This window comes from Garra rufa, chromosome 13 (genome assembly GCF_049309525.1).
Source record: "Garra rufa chromosome 13, GarRuf1.0, whole genome shotgun sequence".
NCBI classification, from domain to species: Eukaryota; Metazoa; Chordata; class Actinopteri; order Cypriniformes; family Cyprinidae; genus Garra; species Garra rufa.
The window spans coordinates 41,758,084-41,777,715 of record NC_133373.1 but is presented as its reverse complement, the minus strand read 5'-3'; the positions used below and the strand labels follow the sequence as shown (position 1 = coordinate 41,777,715).

The 19,632-nt window shown below is 30.8% G+C and overlaps 1 protein-coding gene across 8 annotated transcripts in view; it reads left to right on the top strand.

Moving 5' to 3' along the window:
* The window catches only part of mark3b (MAP/microtubule affinity-regulating kinase 3b), an 86,561-nt gene that overhangs the window by 48,784 nt on the left and 18,145 nt on the right, over window positions 1-19,632 (top strand). For all 8 annotated transcript variants that reach the window (XR_012338090.1, XM_073816354.1, XM_073816351.1 and 5 more), the window contains exons 6-14: window positions 1-71; window positions 7,019-7,075; window positions 8,824-9,060; window positions 9,392-9,511; window positions 12,569-12,668; window positions 15,370-15,482; window positions 17,598-17,748; window positions 17,827-18,038; window positions 19,086-19,189. Coding sequence is in view for 7 of the 8 variants with exons in the window: in XM_073816354.1 (XP_073672455.1) it covers window positions 1-71; window positions 7,019-7,075; window positions 8,824-9,060; window positions 9,392-9,511; window positions 12,569-12,668; window positions 15,370-15,482; window positions 17,598-17,748; window positions 17,827-18,038; window positions 19,086-19,189 (1,165 nt within the window). In the remaining variant the exon portion in view is untranslated. The remainder of the gene's footprint in view (window positions 72-7,018; window positions 7,076-8,823; window positions 9,061-9,391; window positions 9,512-12,568; window positions 12,669-15,369; window positions 15,483-17,597; window positions 17,749-17,826; window positions 18,039-19,085; window positions 19,190-19,632) is intronic.

Sequence of the window (19,632 nt, the reverse complement as noted above, 5' to 3'; positions counted from 1 at the left end):
GGGAGGTGTTTGACTACCTCGTAGCACATGGACGAATGAAGGAGAAGGAGGCCAGAGCTAAATTTAGACAGGTACAGTACTGCAGTGTACTCAATACAGCCCTGTCCCGCCCTCTCGCTCTCACCCGGGCCGCCCTGCCCGTTCACACGCCTCCTGGTTGCCGTGGAAACAGCAAGCTGTGAACTGCAATTGGGCGACGCGTGTGTGATTGGCGGTTGATGGATCCCGTGGCAGCCGTGTGAAGGGTTTCCCAGTGGGGCGAATGTGGCCCATATGCATGACTTTTGGTTTGGGGTCATAAACTAAATACGGTTTGAACAGTTTAAGAACCGCTTGTGGAACACCACAAGACCTCGTCAAAACGCAGTTGCTGACGTCACAGCATCAAAGCTGTAATGAGCTTTTTGGCAAATCTCAGAATCTGGGAGTGTTTGAAATAGCATAATGCCTGTTTTCAATACGTTTACTGTGCGTATTATGCAAATTCCCTCTATGCATTGAATACAAGAATACTAAAGTGCTCAGAATTCAGCAAGAACAAAGATATTAGACAACAATGCATTGCGCTTGATTTCTAGAGTAACCAGATGTATCTATATTAATGTATGTAAATTAATCTCTTTTTTTCAATTATTTGACCAGATGTCCAAAATTTTAGTTACATCTTTAATTAAATTATTTAAATAAATTTTTTTTATTAAATTTAAAATGAAAAGAAGTTAAATTTTGTTCAATTTTATTGAACTAAATATCCGTATATTTTTCCATCTTAATTGCATATTGTCTACTGTTTAACATACTATTTTTAAGTGTATTTATTATATACTGTGCAAATCTAAATCAAATGTATCAAAATTATTTTAATGTCACTGAGACACAATTCGATTTTCTTGTTAATATTTTATAATATGATTTTAGTTTTAGTGAAGTTTTTGTTAGTTTTTGTTTTTATTATTTATCTTTGGATTACGATTTATAGAGCGTTGATTAAGTTTTAGTTTATTTATTTCTTTTACAAGTTTATCTAAATGAAAATGAGAACTTTTACCTTGGCAACTTGCAGAAACAAAATAAAAAGTAGGTTTTTATTTTATTTTTTTTATTTCAGTTAGTGTTTATTTTATTTCAAATAATAAAATGCTCTACTTTTAGTCAATGATAAAAACTGCTTTATAAATGGTAATTTTGTGTCACCAAAAATCTAGAAATAAAAAAATTGTGTTTAAAAGTATTTTTTAAATACATTTTTATTATTTATAAAATATTACTTTATTTAATAATTTGTTTTAAAATAATATTTATTATTATTATTATTATTATTATTATTAAAATGTATTCATTCATGCGAGTTGAAGACTCCAGTCATCTACACTAGTACTCAAAAATGTTTGAACAGTAAGATTTTTCAGTGTTTTTTTTTAAAGACTGCTCTTCCGCTCACCAAGCCTGTATTTATTTGATCCAATGTACAGCAAAAACAGTAAAATATTTTTACTATTTAAAATAACACTTTTCTATTTGAATATATTTTAAAATGTAATTTATTCCTGTGATTTCAAAGCTACATTTTTAGCATCATTACTCCAGTCACATGATCTTTCTGAAATCATTCTAATATTCTGAGTTGCTGCTCAAAATTGTTTTATTATTATTATTATATTGAAAACAGCTGAGTAGATTTTTTTCAGGTTTCTTTGATGAATAGAAAGTTCAGAAGAACAGAAATAATAATAAAAAATGTTTATTGAACAGCATATTAGAATAATTTCTGAAGGATCATTTGACTGGAGTAATGATGCTAAAAAAACAGCTTTGAAATCACAGAAATAAATTACATTTAAAAAAAATATAATCAAAAAGAAAAGTTATTTTAAATAGTAAAAATATTTCAAAAATGTTACTGTTCTTTGGATTAAATAAATGCAGGCTTGGTGAGCAGAAGTGACTTCTTTAAAAAACATTAGAAATCGTACTGTTCAAAAACTTTTGACTGGTAGTGTAAATGTCTTAAGTTATGTAAGACCAGGTTGTTTTGTTCTACATGAAGGTGAGCCTGTTTTATTATGACAACTGTTAAAGGTTGTATCAGCGATTTCTAGCCTAAAACATAAAGTGTCAAATTCAGCTGACCTTTATTCACGATCCGCTCGCTGCCTGCCCCATAAATTGTCTGTGAAAAAACCGCGTCTCTCTGGTCAGCCTAGGGTCCGAGATATGCCAAAAAAACAATCGGCACTACCAACCTTTCCACACATAAACAAACAGTGTTCCAACCAATCAGCGTCAGGGGGTTCGTGTTGTGGACTTTCCTACTGGTGCAGGGATGTGAGGGAGGCGGAGCGAAAGTCCACAACACCAAACCCCTGACGCTGATTGGTTGGAACAATGTTTGTTTTTGCTGTGGAATGGTTGGTAGTGCCGATTGTTTTTTTGGCATATCTCGGACCCTAGGCTGACCAGAGAGAGACACGTTTTTTTCACAGACAATTTATGGGGCAGGCAGCGAGCGGATCGTGAAGAAAGATCAGCTGAATTTTACACTTTATGTTTCAGGCTAGAAATCGCTGATACAACCTTTAAGATGACTTGACCAGTCTGATACCATAATCCCTCTATTATCATAAACCACATGTAATAAGTTAATCATGGGTGGCAAATACACACAATAATGGCACCCACAAGGTTTTACTGTTGCTCAATGCAGCATGATTTACGCCAAAATGTGCCGTCAACAAAAAACCTCCAGGTGTTGAGTGCAGTGAAAGAGCTCTAATGAGACAGTCACCCACTGACAGCATCATTTGCTCTTTTTAATTACCCGAAGACCCCTTTCAACCTCCCTCCTTCCCGCTGCGACCCATCGGTCTAATGGACGAGGACGGTGGGTTTGCCCGCAGCTGATGCAGACATCTGTAGTCATAGCGATGGGGTCTCCCTCCCATCCTCCTCCTCTCCTCCATCTGAGCCCTGTGCTGCTGCTGTGGAGACAGCTTATCTGGGTCAGGCATGAAGCACCGCTGAGATTTCTGAGCAGAGCAGAAAAACCACCAGATTCTTCCACCAGCCGGAGAAAGAAATGGAAATCTGTCCCCGTATCTGATGTCTGGGACACGGATAGAGCTGCATGAATATTAAACAGTATCAAAAATGTGGTGTGTTTGACAACGAGACGAGAAAATCCACAGTTATAATGAGGTATAATTTGAGGGGATTATACAGTAATAATATAAAAAGTTGTTTTTATTAAAGAAGTGTTTTTGGAGATCCGTGTATGGTAGGGTTGCCACCCGTCCCTTAAAATACGGAATCGTCCCGTATTTGAGAATGAAATTGCACGTCACGTTTTGAATCAATACGGGACGGGTTTTGTCCCGTATTTTTATCATTTTTTTTAAAGCAGCGTCTCATGCAAATCATCCCACACGCATTTTATGAAGATGCCTCCTTTCCTACTTTTGATTGGGTAATACTTGATGTCATCGTTAGTTTGATTAGTCTTTTTAACTGTCCAGTGAGGAGGGCGGGTCTTTTAAGCAGAGTTTGCAAAGTCTAAAAATGGCAGAAGATGCTTCTCCAGGTAACCCCCCGCGTCTTAAAGTTTCAGAGCTTAAACGCAAGAAAAGTTCTTTCAGGGGCGGACTGGCCATCGGGAGAACCGGGAGAATTCCGGTAGACTATTGTAGTTTTGTCTTTGTTTACTTAGTTAAGCATTAAACTGCTTGCAAATATTATCAATACCAGTCAGTTTGCTGCAAAATTAACAAAATTACATAACTGTTGTAAAGAGTTGGAACTTAGTAGACAAATATTCACATTGTTTTATAACAAGTTTAGAGGGAGCTATGGCTAGCAACAATATGGCCCTTACAAAAATTAACCATGATTTCACTAAAAACCAAAAACCATGGTTACTATAGTTAAACTAAAAGGGTTTGCTACACTTTATGGTATTTGTAGTAAAATTTTGGTTAAACAAATTGTAATCAAAATGGCAAAAAAAACACACAGATACTACTATACTTTTACCATAGGCCTAAAAAACCTTTCATTTTCACCCCCCTCCCCCCCAAACAGTATGCGTCCCTTATTTATTTGTATTAAAAGTGGTAACCGTAGTGTATTGTAATTGTTGGTGTATTTTTTTTTTAGAACTTTATTTTTATACATTAAGGAATTACAAACATTCAACTGCAAGAATAAACAAAAAACAACAACAACAACAAACATGTAAATAATAATAATAATGATGATAAATAAATGATAATAATAGAAAATATTGTTGGTGGATTTAATTGGTTTATTGCAGATTTGACCTAAATCAGTGTAGAAAATACAGAAAAAGTCTGGAGATTTTGTCAGGATTTCTGGATGTAGCATCATGCAGAAGCAAATGTTCATTTTCGAATGCAATTATAGAAATGCTGTAATTGCAGGCATATTTGTCACCTATGATTATTTTTACTGCCAAAAGTGTTTAATGTGATAACCAAGATAATGTGAGGAGCGTTAAGTTGGTCTCTTTATAGCAGCCAAGCTTACACAAACATTCAAGAGTTTGAAGTCTTTTGCAATACCATTTCAATTTTAATTTCATGTCAAAGCTTTGTGAAAGAATTCTCTTAGAGAACTCCATTTGACAAAAATACAGTAAAAACAGTAGTATTGTAAAATATTTTTACAATAAAATATTTTTGTTTTGATGTAATTTAATATGTAATTTATTCCTGTAATTATTCAAAAACCAATGTGATTATTAGTATTTCTTAATTACTTAACTAATCTATTTATTGATTTATCGATCCATCAGTATATCGTAATATAATTTATAATGTATATTATATAGTATATTTCCTAAATTTGTTAAATGCTAAAGGCTGTAAAACAAATGTTATCAATATACTTACATATACATTTTAATGTAATAAATTTAATATTATTAAAAGTTTTATGTTACAAAATTATTATTATTTTTTTTACTTTTTTCCAATGCAAACAAAAATTGTAATGGACCAACAATTATTTATTATAGTTCATTATTATTTATTATTTATCATTTATCAATTATTTTATTTATTAGTATATCATAATATAATGTATATTGTTTAGTATATTTCTTAAATTAGTAGAAAGTGAAAGCTATAAAACAAATGTTATCAATATACTTACATATACATTTTAATGTAGTACATTTAATATTATTAAAAATGTAGTTATCTTACTACAATTTCTTTTTTTTAACTTTTTTCCAATGTAAACAAAATTGTAATGGGCCAACAATTATTTATTATAGTTTATTATTATTTATAATTTATAATTATTTTATTTATTAGTATATTTTAATATAATATATAATGTGTGTGTATATTTCTTACATTTGTAGAAAGTAAAGGCTATAGAACAAATGTTATCAATATGCTTACATATACATTTTAATGTAATAAATTTAATATTATTAACATTTAGTTACCTTACAAATTTTTTTTTTTTTTTTACTTTTTCCAATGCAAAAAAAAATTGTAATGGGCCAACAATTATTTATTATAGTTCATTATTATTATTTATAATTTATAATTATTTAATTGTGCTGAAATACTACAATTTTATTAATATTTATTTAAATAAAAATACAGTAGAACAGTAATATTGTAAAATATTTTTACAATTTTATATACTCTTTCCTGTTTTTATATTTTTAAAAAGTAAAAAGCAATTTATTCCTGTGATTTATTCAGTAATCAATGTGATTTTTAGTATTTTTGATTAGTTAATTAATTAATTTGTATATGTATCTTAAATGTATAAAGTGAATGCAATTAAATAAATACTATAAATATACTTACATCTACATTTTAATTTAATAAATAGAATATTATTAAAAATCATTAAGCAATATTACAAACAAAAAATGCAATGCAATTTTTTATATAGTGGACAAAAATTATTTATTATAGTTTCATTACTATTTATTATGTTTTTTTATTGTACTAAAATGATAGAAATAAAATACATTAAAACAGTAATATTGTAAAATATTTTAACAGTTAAAAAAATCTTTTTTTGTTTTTGTATGTTTTAATATGTAATTTATTTCTGTGATTATTCAGTACTTTATTATGTATTTATTTATTGATCCGTCAGCATATCGTAATGTAGTATATATCTTAAATGTGTATACAATGCAAAAATGTGAAAAAAATGTATATATTTAATGGCCCAAAAATGATTTATTACAGTTTCATTATTATTTATTATAATTATTTTATTGTACTAAAATTATAACATTTAATTTTTATTATACTATTTTATTATAATTTTTATTTTATTATATTTAATTTAAAAATACAGTAAAACAGTAATATTTTGAAATGTTAAACTCTTTTTTTAATATATATATATATATATATATATATATATATACACTAATATGTAATTTATTCCTGTGATGCAATGCTGAATTTTCAGCATTATTGCTGCAGTCTTCAGTGTCACATGATCCTTCAGAATTCATTCTAATAAACTGAGTTGCTGCTCAAGAAACATTTCTTATTATTATCAATGTTGAAAACAGGTGTGCTTCCTAATATATTTTTGTGGAAACCATAAACATTTCTTTAAGATTCTTTTATTAAAACTCAGGAGAACAGCATTTATTTGAAATAGAAGTAATTATTTTATTCTCAAAAAAAAAAAAAGATTGACCCCAAACTTTAAAATACTAGTGCACATTAAGTTTTGATTTGATAAAGTATTCTGTTACTGTAATCCCAAACCCAGATTCTGATGATTTCAAGATCCAAGCGTTGGCTGTGCTGAGCAGTCAGTTTCAGCAAGCTTCTCTCCCATCTCATTTATCATCCCAGACCATGTGTCTGAACTCTCAGCACACATGCTCCCCCGTCCAATCAATGGCATTCTGGGAAAAAGCAATGATGCCAGTTAATGTGGCGTATTGGCTGTTACACCACACCCTGTCTGTTATCCTCTCTCTAAAACTCCTTTGTCTCCTTTTCTTCTTCAGATCGTATCGGCGGTTCAGTATTGCCATCAAAAACACATTGTCCACAGAGATCTCAAGGTAAGATCATCTTTCTGACAAGAAGTCTGAAATTATAGGTTCATCTTCTCCTAGTACTGCTTTTCTTTCAAAAGCCCTGCACATAGATGTACCAAAATGATGCTCCAGTCAGTTCTTTGGTACAGACTGGTTGATTAAATCAATTAGCGGCCATGTCTCGTCTCTGAGCTGGACAGAATATGAGCAAGAGCCCCTGAAGATCCTGCTTTCTTTTTCCCGTCTCCCTTACGTCTGCTTTCCTCCTCCAAGTCTCCATGCTCCATTACACACTTTGTTTCCAGACTGATGCTCTGTAAATGATGCATGAGGCCAGTGTCAGAGTGAAGCTGTCTAAATGACTCTTGTGAAGGAAGCCAGGTGGAAATCTGGGGCTTTTTTATTGTGCTACATGCTGTCGCTTTCACTCTTTCTTTTACTGTCAGTACCTGTCTGCTTAAATATATTTTAGAAAGGAGTAACTGTAGAGGAACGACGTTTGCATTATGCATACAGTGAAGTGCAAAGTCTGGGATTCAACATTTAATTTAATTGTGGAAATTATCAGTGTTCACCCAAAGTCTGGTCACATTTCAAGCCAAAATAAAATCATTTTAGTTTGGTTATTTAGATTTATATTCTTTTTGTGTGTGCGCGTGTGCGTGTGTGTGTTTCATTGTTACGTATTTATTTATTTCAAGCTTAAATAAAATCTTTTTAGATTTATTTTCTTCATTTTTTTCGGTTTTCATTTTTATAATTCCAATTGTTCTTTTTAGTATTTCATTTTTATGTTCTCATCACTGTGATTATTAGTAAGTTTTATTTATTTATTTATTCAGTGTAACTTAGTATTTATTTATTTATTTATTTATTTATTTCAAGCCAAAATAAAATTATTTTAGATTTCTTTTCTTAGATTTATATTCATTTTTATTTTTGTTTTTTATTTTTATAATTCCAATTATTCTTTTTAGTGTTTCATTTTTATGTTCTCATCACTGTGATTTAATAGTAACTTTTATTTATTTTTTACTTTATTTATTTTTATTTCTTTAATGAGTCAGTATAACTTAGTATTTATTTATTTTTACTTTATTTATTCAGTGTAACTTAGTATTTATTTATTTATTTATTTCAAGCCAAAATAAAATTATTTTAGATTTCTTTTCTTAGATTTATATTCATTTTTATTTTTGGTTTTTATTTTTATAATTCCAATTATTCTTTTTAGTGTTTCATTTTTATGTTCTCATCACTGTGATTATTAGATTAAATAAATGCTAAAATTAGTTTCATTATTATTAAATGTATATTTAAATTAAAAAGTAAAGTAATGTTTAATATTAATATTAAGAAATAAATTAATATTAATATTTACAACATATATATATATATGTTTTTGTTGTTTTTTTACATATTATAATAAATTATATATAATAAATTAAAATATAAAAAAATTATATTTAGACTTAATAAATTGTATTCATATTTAAATTAAAAATAAATTCATATTTAATATATATTATAATATTTATATTTATATTTATAACATCACATTTATATTTGTTTAAATTAATCATTTTGTTGAATTCTAAATTTTATTTCTTCCTTTTAATTTTTTATTGTGAAGTATGGCTAAGACAATGCTTCACAGTTTCATGTGATGAGAGTATAAATTCTCTTTGCATTTCATTAATTATTAACAAACACAATATGCATGAAGGAAAAATGACTCTTTGTCTCACTCCTTCTCTTGTTCTCTCATGCAGGCAGAAAACCTACTGCTGGATGCAGACATGAACATCAAGATCGCAGACTTCGGTTTCAGTAATGAATTCACTATTGGGAACAAACTAGACACGTTTTGCGGCAGCCCACCGTATGCGGCCCCTGAGCTTTTCCAGGGTAAAAAGTACGACGGGCCGGAGGTGGACGTGTGGAGTCTGGGGGTCATACTCTACACACTGGTCAGTGGATCCCTGCCCTTTGATGGACAGAATCTAAAGGTTAGTGTGTGCAGCCCTGAAAGGTCACTTTTACCCTCCTAAACCTTCACAGAGAGTCACACAACTGAGAAACCTCTGGATTTATGTAGTGACTTATGAAAAATGCTGGGTGAAATCAGTGATTTATTAAAGCAATAAGCCATATAAGTTATTCATTATAGTTGTTTACAGCAAAATACAAAGGAGAATGGTCAAATTAGTGTATCGTGCAACCTCTCATAGCTCATTACTTTTATAAGATAGCACTAATTGTATAAAAAAGACACTAAATAATTAAATCCAGATCTTATCCAGTCAGATTTTACAGCCAAAATGATCTTTCTACCTGCAGGAGCTTCGTGAGCGGGTGTTGAGAGGCAAATATCGAATTCCCTTTTACATGTCGACTGACTGTGAGAACCTCCTGAAACGTTTCCTGGTGCTGAACCCTGTCAAACGGGGAACACTTGAGGTGAGAAACTGTGTTGAAACTGTGAAAGGATACAAAAGCGGGGCCTGTAACTGAAGTATGGATTGGTCAGTGAAAAAAAAAAAGTACTCTATTTACAGAAAATGCTAATGAAGCTTAGAAGGTTTTTCTTTTGAATATTTGACGTTTTATGAGGTTTGCAATTGACTAAATTAAATTTAAACCCTATTTGCGTGATTTTATTTTTTTTATGGGCCAAATAAAAATATTTATTTATTCAATCATTCAATCATTTGTCCCCAAAATCTTCTAAAATCTCTTTTGTTTTTTGTTTCTTTTTTAATGGGCCACTTTATTATATATAAAAATAAAATACACACAAACAATTAGAAATTTAAATTTAACATTCTTAATTTGATCAGTTTTACATATTAAAATATATTTATTTATTAATTCATTTATTCATTTTTTTCCCCCAAAACTTTCTAAAATAATTTTTTTAATAAGCCATTTTATTATATATGAAATGCAAAACAATTAGGAAAAAAATAAATTTATTAAATTGAAAGTATTTCATTTAGATTTTTATTTCTATAAAAATAGAAAAAAGTTTTTAGAAGATTTTGGAAGAAGTAACTAATTAACAACATTTAAATTAAAGCATTACAATTTTTTTTATTTAATCAATTTTACATTTTATCCATTCATTCATTTTTTTTTTACCAAAATCTTCTAAAATGATTTTTGTTTAGTTTTTTTGTTTTTTATGGGCCACTTTATCATATATGAAATAATATAAACTAGTGGTGGGCCGTTATCGGCGTTAACTTGCTGCGTTAACGTGAGACTCTTATCGGGCGATAAAAAAAAAATATCGCCGTTAATCTATTCTCAAAGTTGAGTTGGGAGCTGGGTCTAAACTACGCAAGATATGATGACTTTCACCTTGATATTTTAGCGCGGATGACGTATACCTAGTCGAATTGCACTGTAGGGGGCGAGAACGAGTCTTCAACTTCTGTGAAATTACCACATCAAATGAGACGTGCTGACATTGATGCAGTTATGAAGCCGCTTCAGGGCAGGTGCGTTGCTAGACCCTTTTTACTGGGGCACGTGAGTTATAATTTACTTTGATAATCCCGAAATAAAGACATTAAACTATGTGCAACAACTGAATTGACGCTTCTAAAAGCAACGCAGTTTAATGGAAGACTATGTACGCAGAAATCCATGCCGGTGCGTGTCTGTGTTTTTAACGGCAACACGCACGTCGTGCAGCCTTTTGCGCAGAAGTACTTGGTCACACAAGTTTGTATAGGTAATTATGTTGTAAATGCAATTGTCAAGCAGTTTGTGATGCATTTTGGAAACAGGAGATGAGCGCCTGGTCTAATGCGCCACCTGGCCCGTTCTCGAAGACTTACTTTTAGTCATTATTTGGGTAGCACACATATTCTGAATGCCTTCAGCAGAATTCAAATTAGCCATTTTAATCTAGATTAATCTAGATTAATTCCAAGATTTAATCTAGATTAATCTAGATTTAAAAAATTAATCTATGCCCACCCCTAATATAAACTTATTATAAACAAAACAGTAAGAAAAAAATGACATTTATTACATTTAAATGATTTAGTTTAGGTTTTTATTTCTTAAAAAAAAAAAATGATTTTAGAAGATTTTGGAAGATGTAAGTAATTAACAACATTTAAGCTAAAGCATAATTTTTTCATTTGATCAATTTTACACACACACACACACACACACACACACACACACACACATGCATTTACATTAATTTAGGTAACAGGGTTAAATTGATGGATTCAAAGATATAAATATCTGATGTGTTTAAAACTAACTAATTTTTAAAAACTCTTAATTGTTTAGTTTGATTAATCAAACATTTCCAGTAGATCTTACAACAAAAATTAAGATTTCAATTTATGCATCTAATGTTTTAAAACCAAAGTGGACACCAAAGTATACAGTGTTCATAGAAGGCGCCACCTTGACTAATGAAAACGCATAAACATTTCCTATAAAAACACATCCAAGCATATCATCTCGTCTCTTTCCTTCTGTTCTCTCTCCATCACAACCTTTAGCCTAAGTGCACACTTTCATCACAGCGTGCTTTCTCTTCCCAATTAATTTTACACGAGTCTCATGACCAGACACACCCTGTGTAAATCCAGTGTTTCGGGGCTTACGTGCAGGTTATATACTGTTCACTCCACAGCCCATAATGCACATGCATAATGAATTATAGTTCTGATGCAAGAAACTGAATGAAATGACGTCCGCTGATAAATAATTGAGGATTTGAGAGACTCTGTGCACTCGAGTGTGGTTTATACCACTCCCTTATATTTATGTAGCTGAGTTTGTATATAAGCCACTTTATTTAGTACTACATGTGATGAAATGTGACTCTGGACCACAAAACCAGTCTTAAGTACCTCAGGTGTATTTGAAGCAATAACCAAAAATACATGGTATGGGTCAAAATTATACATTTTTCTTTTATTCCAAAAATCATTAAGATATTAGATAAAGATTATGTTCGATGAAGATATTTTGTAAATTTCCAACCGTAAATATAGAAAAACTTAATAAATGCTTAGTAATATGCATTGCTAAGAACTTCATTTGGACAACTTTTCCCTCAGATTCCAGATTGTTGTATCTTGGCCAATGTTGTCCTATCCTGACAAACCATACATCAATGGAAAGAGTATTTATTCAGCTTTCAGATAATGTATAAATCTCAGTTTCCAAAAAATGACCCTTATGACCCTTATAGTTTCGTGGTCCAGGGTCACAAATGATATACAAAATGATACAATCTGGCCAGAACTTGCTTTGTGCATGCATTAAAACCTAACGTTTACATTTTAATTTCAGCGAGTCATAGTTACTTGTACAGCAGTGTTGGTGCAAAAAATCTGTCCCACCTTTAGGGAACAGATTGTATTTTGTGTCAAGATTTTTCCAGTTGACCCACTTTAAAACATGCATTCTGTTTCCTGCATAATCATGCATATTCATGATCCAGAAGAACCTCTCACACAGCCCTGTGTATGACTGTTTCAGCAAATCATGAAGGATCGATGGATCAATGCAGGCTGCGAGGAGGACGAGCTCAAGCCGTTTGTGGAGCCAGAGCTCGACATCACGGATCAGAAGAGAATCGGTATGAAATCAGCACTCTTGCATGGAATTATTTTTTAGAAAGTCCAAAATGTGGCTTTTACATTTTAAATTTTTGATTGTTTTTTATTTTGAACTTTAGAGATTTTTAAGATTACTTGGGTGGTTGTCCTACATATTGCTGATGATCACATGTTCCTTACTGCTGTTTCCACAAAATAGTTTTGAATAAAAAAAGCAGAACTCTTGGTTTTAAATGTGAAACTTCCCAGTTAGACTGGATTTTTTCTGAAATTAGGGGAAGGGTCATTAGTTTAAGGCACAAAAACATGCAACACTCTAGCTACACACACTTGCATCATTCAGTTCTGTTGACCACAATTCTTAACACATTGCAGATGTATATTGCACTTTCAGTGATGTTATAAGGGGTGTTATAGTATGCATTCACTTCAGTTGTTTTCTTATACAGTGAGTTTTCTCGGGTCGTGGTTTAGCAACAATTTGAAGAGAATCTTGGCAAGAAAGTTAGTTAAAATAAGTGAAACTGTTGACATGTTTATCATTAGCTACACTGTCGTTCAAAAAATGGTTGGTTGGGGACCAATTCTCACTATTAACTAGCTATTAACTATAACTTTTGCCTCAAACTTGTAATTCGTTGCTTATTAATAGTAAGTATTAATTTAGTATTTAATTTAAAGGTTTCTTTTAACTGTTTTTGAAAGATGTCTTATGCTTACTAATGCAGCATTTATTTGTTAAAAAATACAGTCAAAACTGTAATATTGTGAAATATTATTGCAATTTATGATATCTCTTTTCTATTGTCAAATGTAATTTATTCCTGTGATGCAAAGCTGAAATTTCAGCATGATTACTCCAGTCTTTAGTGTCACATGATCCTTTCAAATTCATATTATTATGCTGATTTGCAGCTTAAGAAATTCAATTTCTTTTTATCATAAATGTTGAAAAATGTGTGCTGCCTAATATAGATATTAGTTTTGGATTAGTAAGATTTTCAATGTTTTTTAATCTCTTACGCTCATCAAAGCTGTATTTATTTGGTCAAAAATACAGGAAAAAAATATGAAATATTATTGCAATTTCTAATGTTGGTTTGCTATTTTAATATACTTTAAAATATCATTTATTTCCGTCACGCAGTGCTGAATTTTCATTAGCCATTACTGCACTCTTCAGTTATCATTTTAATATGCTAATATGCTTAAAAGAACAGTATTTATTCAAAATGGAAATCTTTTCTAACAATATAATTCTTTTCTATCACTTTTTATCCATTTTACACATCCTTGCTGAATAAAAGTATTAATTTCTTGAAAAAAATGAAAGAAATGACTGTTTTAAATAAACACTGTTCTTTTTAACTTTTTATTCATCAAAGAATCCTGAAAAAAAGTGTCACACGTAAATTATAGTTTAAAGTATATTAAAATAGAAAGCTGTTATTTTAAATCACAATAATAGTTCACTAAATTACATTTTTTTCTGTATTTTTGATCAAATATATACAGCCTTGATGAGCATAAGAAACTTCTTTAAAAAAAACATTAAAAATCCAAACTTTTTAACGGCAGTGTATATAATAGAAGTTGCAGTGGTAATCTTTTGTAAAATATTGTAAAAATTGTCTTTACCATCACTTTGGATCAATTTAATGCATATGCTTATTTAATAAATAAAAAAGTATTAATCATACTAATCACAAATGTTTGAATGAGTGTACCTGAATAGTAGTATCCAGTTTAATTGCACATTTGAAAGCAACTCTTGAGTACTAAAGTTTGTAATCGCCACAATAACACATTTGCAGTAAGTATTTGCATGCTTACTGTGTTTTTAGCTGGATAGACAAAACAGAATCGAAATTTACTGACGTAATAACATCTTTCCTGTCCACTCATCATTTTATTGTTATTAGTGAGTTTTTGTTGAAGTGAGCCAAAGCTTTATGGCTCACGAGAGCCATTAAGGGAGATCCAAATATTTAGATGTTTTGGCTTTATCGCACTGCGTAATGTCCTAAGAGTCAATCGCCATTGTTTTTGCTCAACAAAAGCTGTTAGTCTGGCATGCTACTTTCAACGTGACGCCATTAGTGTTTGGTGTGCCTGTGGGTTTCAGCAAAGTGCAGGGGTCGATGGTAGCTGAGGTCAGACAGGCCCTGTTCTTTCCACTGCTGCTGCAGGCCCGTCTGCCTTTATAACTCTCCATTGATCTCTCAGCCATGTTCTGCATCCCGAAAAGCATTTACAACTAGTGCAGGAACAGTTCAATTGAGTCGAGGCCATCACATTTAGACTAGCATGTGAAATTGTGACGCTTATGGCTTTTGTCTTAGAAAATTATACTAGATCACTCTTTTTTACTTATGAGGGCTGTTGAGATACAAAGTAGCCAGACATTGTTCACGACGAATTTGGAATAAGCATGTTAAAACTTTTTTTTTGATGTTCAAGGTTGACTAAAATGCATGTAGCTTAGCTTTCAGCTACTTTGCTTTTTATATACCAGCGTTTTTTGTGCACAAATATGGGAAGAGTCAAGATGCACAGGTCTTTATTGGTCTACTGGGAGGAAAAACTATTACAGTGTTTATTCCTGTGATTGCAATACTGAATTGTAAGCAGCCATTGCTCCAGTCTGTTGAACAATTTACAGAGGTTAACCAATTTTGACTCTCAATCTCTAACAGTATATGGTATATGGATTTGTTGCAGATATTATGGTAGGAATGGGTTACTCAAGGGAGGAGATCCACGAATCTCTAACCAGGATGAAGTACGATGAAATCACGGCTACCTACCTGCTGTTAGGAAGGAAGTCCACTGAGGTGAGTTAGTTCATATGATGTTTACAGCTGTTTGGATGTGATGTGCATTTGTTTATTTTATTTTATTTTATTTATTTACTTTTACAAAGATTCCTATGGTCACTGAGCCTCCATTTATTTGGGGGGGGATGGTAATAAATGTAAAAAAATATATAAATAAATGAATAAATAATACAGTGAAAACAGCAATACTGTGAAATATTATTGAAATATTACAAATTAAGATAACTATTTTATTTTATTTTATTTTATTTTATTTTATTTTATTTTATTAAAAAAAAAGAGTCTTATGGTCACCAAGCCTGCATTTATTTGGGGGAAGAAAATAAAAACGGTAATAAATGTAATACCGAAAAAAAAAAAAGCAATAATGTGAAACATTATTGAAATATTATTACAATTTACAATAACTGTTCATTTTTTATTTTATTTTATAAAAAGACTCCTATGGTCACCAAGCCTGCATTTTTTTTTTTATTACTGTAAAAACAGTAATAAAAGTAAAAAAAAAAAAAAAAAAAAATATATATATATATATATATATATATATATATATATATATATATATATATATATAAAAAAACAGTGAAACAGCAGTGAAAACAGCAATATCGTGAAATATTATTGTAATATTAATTAAAATTTAAAGTAACTTTTTTTTATTTTATTTTATTAGTTTTTTTGTTTGTTTTTTAAAGACTCCTATGGTCACCAAGCCTGCATTTATTTTGGGGATGAAAATAAGAACGGTAATAAATGTAAAAATAAATACATTGAAACAGCAATGAAAACAGCAATATTGTGACATATTATTGAAATATTATTACAGTTTAATTTAAAATAGCAATTTAGTTAAATTTTTATTTTTGTTTTTATTTGTTGTTTTTTTTAAAGGCTCCTGTAGTCACCAAGCCAGCATTTATTTTATTTGGGGGAAGAAAATAAAAAATAAAAATAAGAAAATAAAAACGGTAATAAATGTAAAATAAAAATAATACCGTGAAACAGCAGTGAAAACAGCAATATTGTGAAATGTTATTGAAATTTCATTACAATTTAAAATAACTATTTTATTTTATTTTTGAAAAAAGATTCAAAAAAGATTGGACCAAAAGATTGGTCACCAAGCCTGCATTTATTTGGGGGAAGAAAATAAAAACGGTAATAAATGTAATACAAAAAAAAAAAAGCAATATTTTGAAATATTATTGAAATTTTATGACAATTCAAAATAACTGTTTTATTTTATTAAATCTTTGAAAGAAGACTCCTATGGTCACCAAGCCTGCATTAATTTAGGGGAAGAAAATAAAAATGGTAATAAAAAAATAAAACAAACAGTGAAAACAGAAATACTATTGAAATATTATTACAATTTATAATACCTGTTTTATTTTTGAGTATATTTAAATATAAATTATATTTTATTATTATATTTAAATTTAATTTTGCCCTATGATGGAAATGCCATTACAGCAGTCATTGTCTTCAGTGTCACATGATCCTTTAGAAATTATTCTCATATGCTGATTTGCTGCTCAAGAAACATTTCTCATCAAGTTAAAAAACAGCTGCTTAATATTTTTGTGGAAATCATGCTACATTTTATTGTATTTATTTGATGAATAGAAATGTTAAAAAATCTAGTCTCAGCCTCACAACAAGTTATAAATATACACTCTTGCACTACACTTTTGCTTTGTTTGTAGATTTATAGTTTCTGCCTTTGGAAATCTGAAGCATAAGTTTAATATTTTTTCCCTAATGTATTTGATATTATCTACACAACCTGTCATGGAAATAGCTTTACCTTTATTTTAGTGAGTTACCACTTAGTTGCACTCTGCTCTATTATTGTGGTGTCATCGATTTTAGATTTACCCACCCACAAAGGTCATGTCGGTTAGACAACCCTTTCCTGCCTAAGTAGACAGGAAAAAAACAGCATGAGCTGTAGTGTTGGCGAATCTTTATACCCATAGTCAAACATCATATGACTGGTTGTCTTCTCAAACTGGATTAGCCAATTACATTTACTCATTTCTCACTGTGTGTTAATAAGATAAAGTGATCCTGTCTCCTGCAGTTTTTACCTTTTGTTTTGTGTGATCACAGTTGGAGGTGAGTGATTCCAGCTCCAGCAGTAACCTCTCTTTGGCGAAGGCCAGACCCAATAGCGAGCACAATAACGGCCAGTCACCATCTCACCTCAAAGTCCAAAAGAACGTCACCTCCAACCAGAAACAGCGTCGTTACAGTGACCAGGGTGAGCACACTTTTTGGACTATAAATAGTGCTGTGAGGTCTTTAAGTCTTTCTAATCTCCATTCCTCTCCATCCACAGCTGGTCCAACCATTCCCTCGGTGGGTTACCCCAAGAGAAGTCAGACAACTTCTTCAGAAAGTGACCATAAAGAAGAGGGCAGTGCACAGGCACGTAAGTCCAGCTCATCTGGAAGCCGTGGCATGGCTCCACCAAGCCCCATGCTGGGCAACGCCAACAACCCAAACAAGGCCGACATTCCTGACCGCAAAAAGAGTGCCGGTGCCCCTGGGGTGAGTTGGTACCACCCAAGATCTTTTGTAATTTCATTGTTTGTATAAAATAGATTTGAAGAGAATTTAACAAGTTGGAACCAGGGTTAAAATAAAATACATTTTAGCTAGTTGTCCAGGCAAAATTTTTCATTTTTAATTTAGCTCACTAATTTAGATGTGTTTAAAATTATAATAATAATAATTGATTAAAAAAAAATTGATAAAAAAATAAATAATATTTTTCCACCGTAAATATATAAAAACTTCATTTTTGTTTAGTAATATGCATTGCTAAGAACTTAATTTGAACTTTAAAGGCGATTTTCTCAATATTTAGATTTTTTTGCACCCTCAGATTTCTGATATTCAAATAATTGTATCTCGGCCAAATATTGTCCTATCCTAACAAACTATTCATCAATGGAAAGCTTATTCCATTTAAAAAAATACCCTTATGCTTGGTTTTGTTGTGCAGGGTCACAATTACATAAATCTGTTATTTTAGTTATTTTTATGAATCATCAAGACTAGTTATGCACCAAAATTTTTAGTTTCAGCCAAAACAGTTTTGTGGCTGGAGACAAAATGGGGATGTTTAGTTAGGTACATTTCAGGTAAATTGTCAATTGTAATAAATATAAAAACTGTAATAAATGATTATTTTTAAATTGGTCCTTATTTTGTTAAATCAAGATCTTTTAGTCAATGTTGTTTTTAGTTGATTTGTGAACAAATTTAAAATGTGAACATTTAAAATGAAATGAAACATTGAAATTTCTCTATTTCAACAACAAATTGGTATAGAAACATAATTGTTTTATAATAAATAGATCATAAAATAATTAGCTAATAATTAATAAAAAGCTGATATGAAACCTGTCTTATGTGCAGTTCATGTTTATGTACAACTCAGTCTTTATTTTAGTGTTGGTTTGTAAATAAATTTGATGAATTAATTATTAAACAATATTTATTTTGGGGTTTTGGCCAAATAAAAATTTAAATTTTGTTTCTGTGTTTCATTAAAAACAGTTAAGACTCACACTATAATATGTATTTCCACAGAGCAATTCTGTGTCTAGCGGTATGACCAGGAGAAACACGTATGTGTGTAGTGAGAGGAACGCCACAGACCGCCACTCCGTCATCCAGAATGGCAAAGAGAACAGGTGAGTCCCAGAGACCGCTCTTTTTTTGGTCAAAGGTTGTGAATCTCCCTTTTCCCTTTCAGCATCGTCAGTTTACAGGAAACACCAACATGGAACAAACTGCGTCTTTTCATCCTCACTCAACTTTTCACCAAAACGGTTCTCATCTACAGGTTTATAGAGATTCATGTTTATTTTTTCCAATGCAATATTTGAGGATGGAGCTTTGGTTTAATACTTTACATTACATTACTTTATCATGCATACCTTAGAATAAATTGGTGATTTTTAGTACTGTAGCTTTTAAGGCTGTATAACTAATCAAATTCGAATTTAAAAATTACAATATAGCATGATTTTTTTAAACACTTTTTACACAATTAATGTTTCATTTGATATTAGCAGGGATATGAGGTAAATATGTACTGAATTGTAGTTAAAATACCAATATTTGTCAAAATATT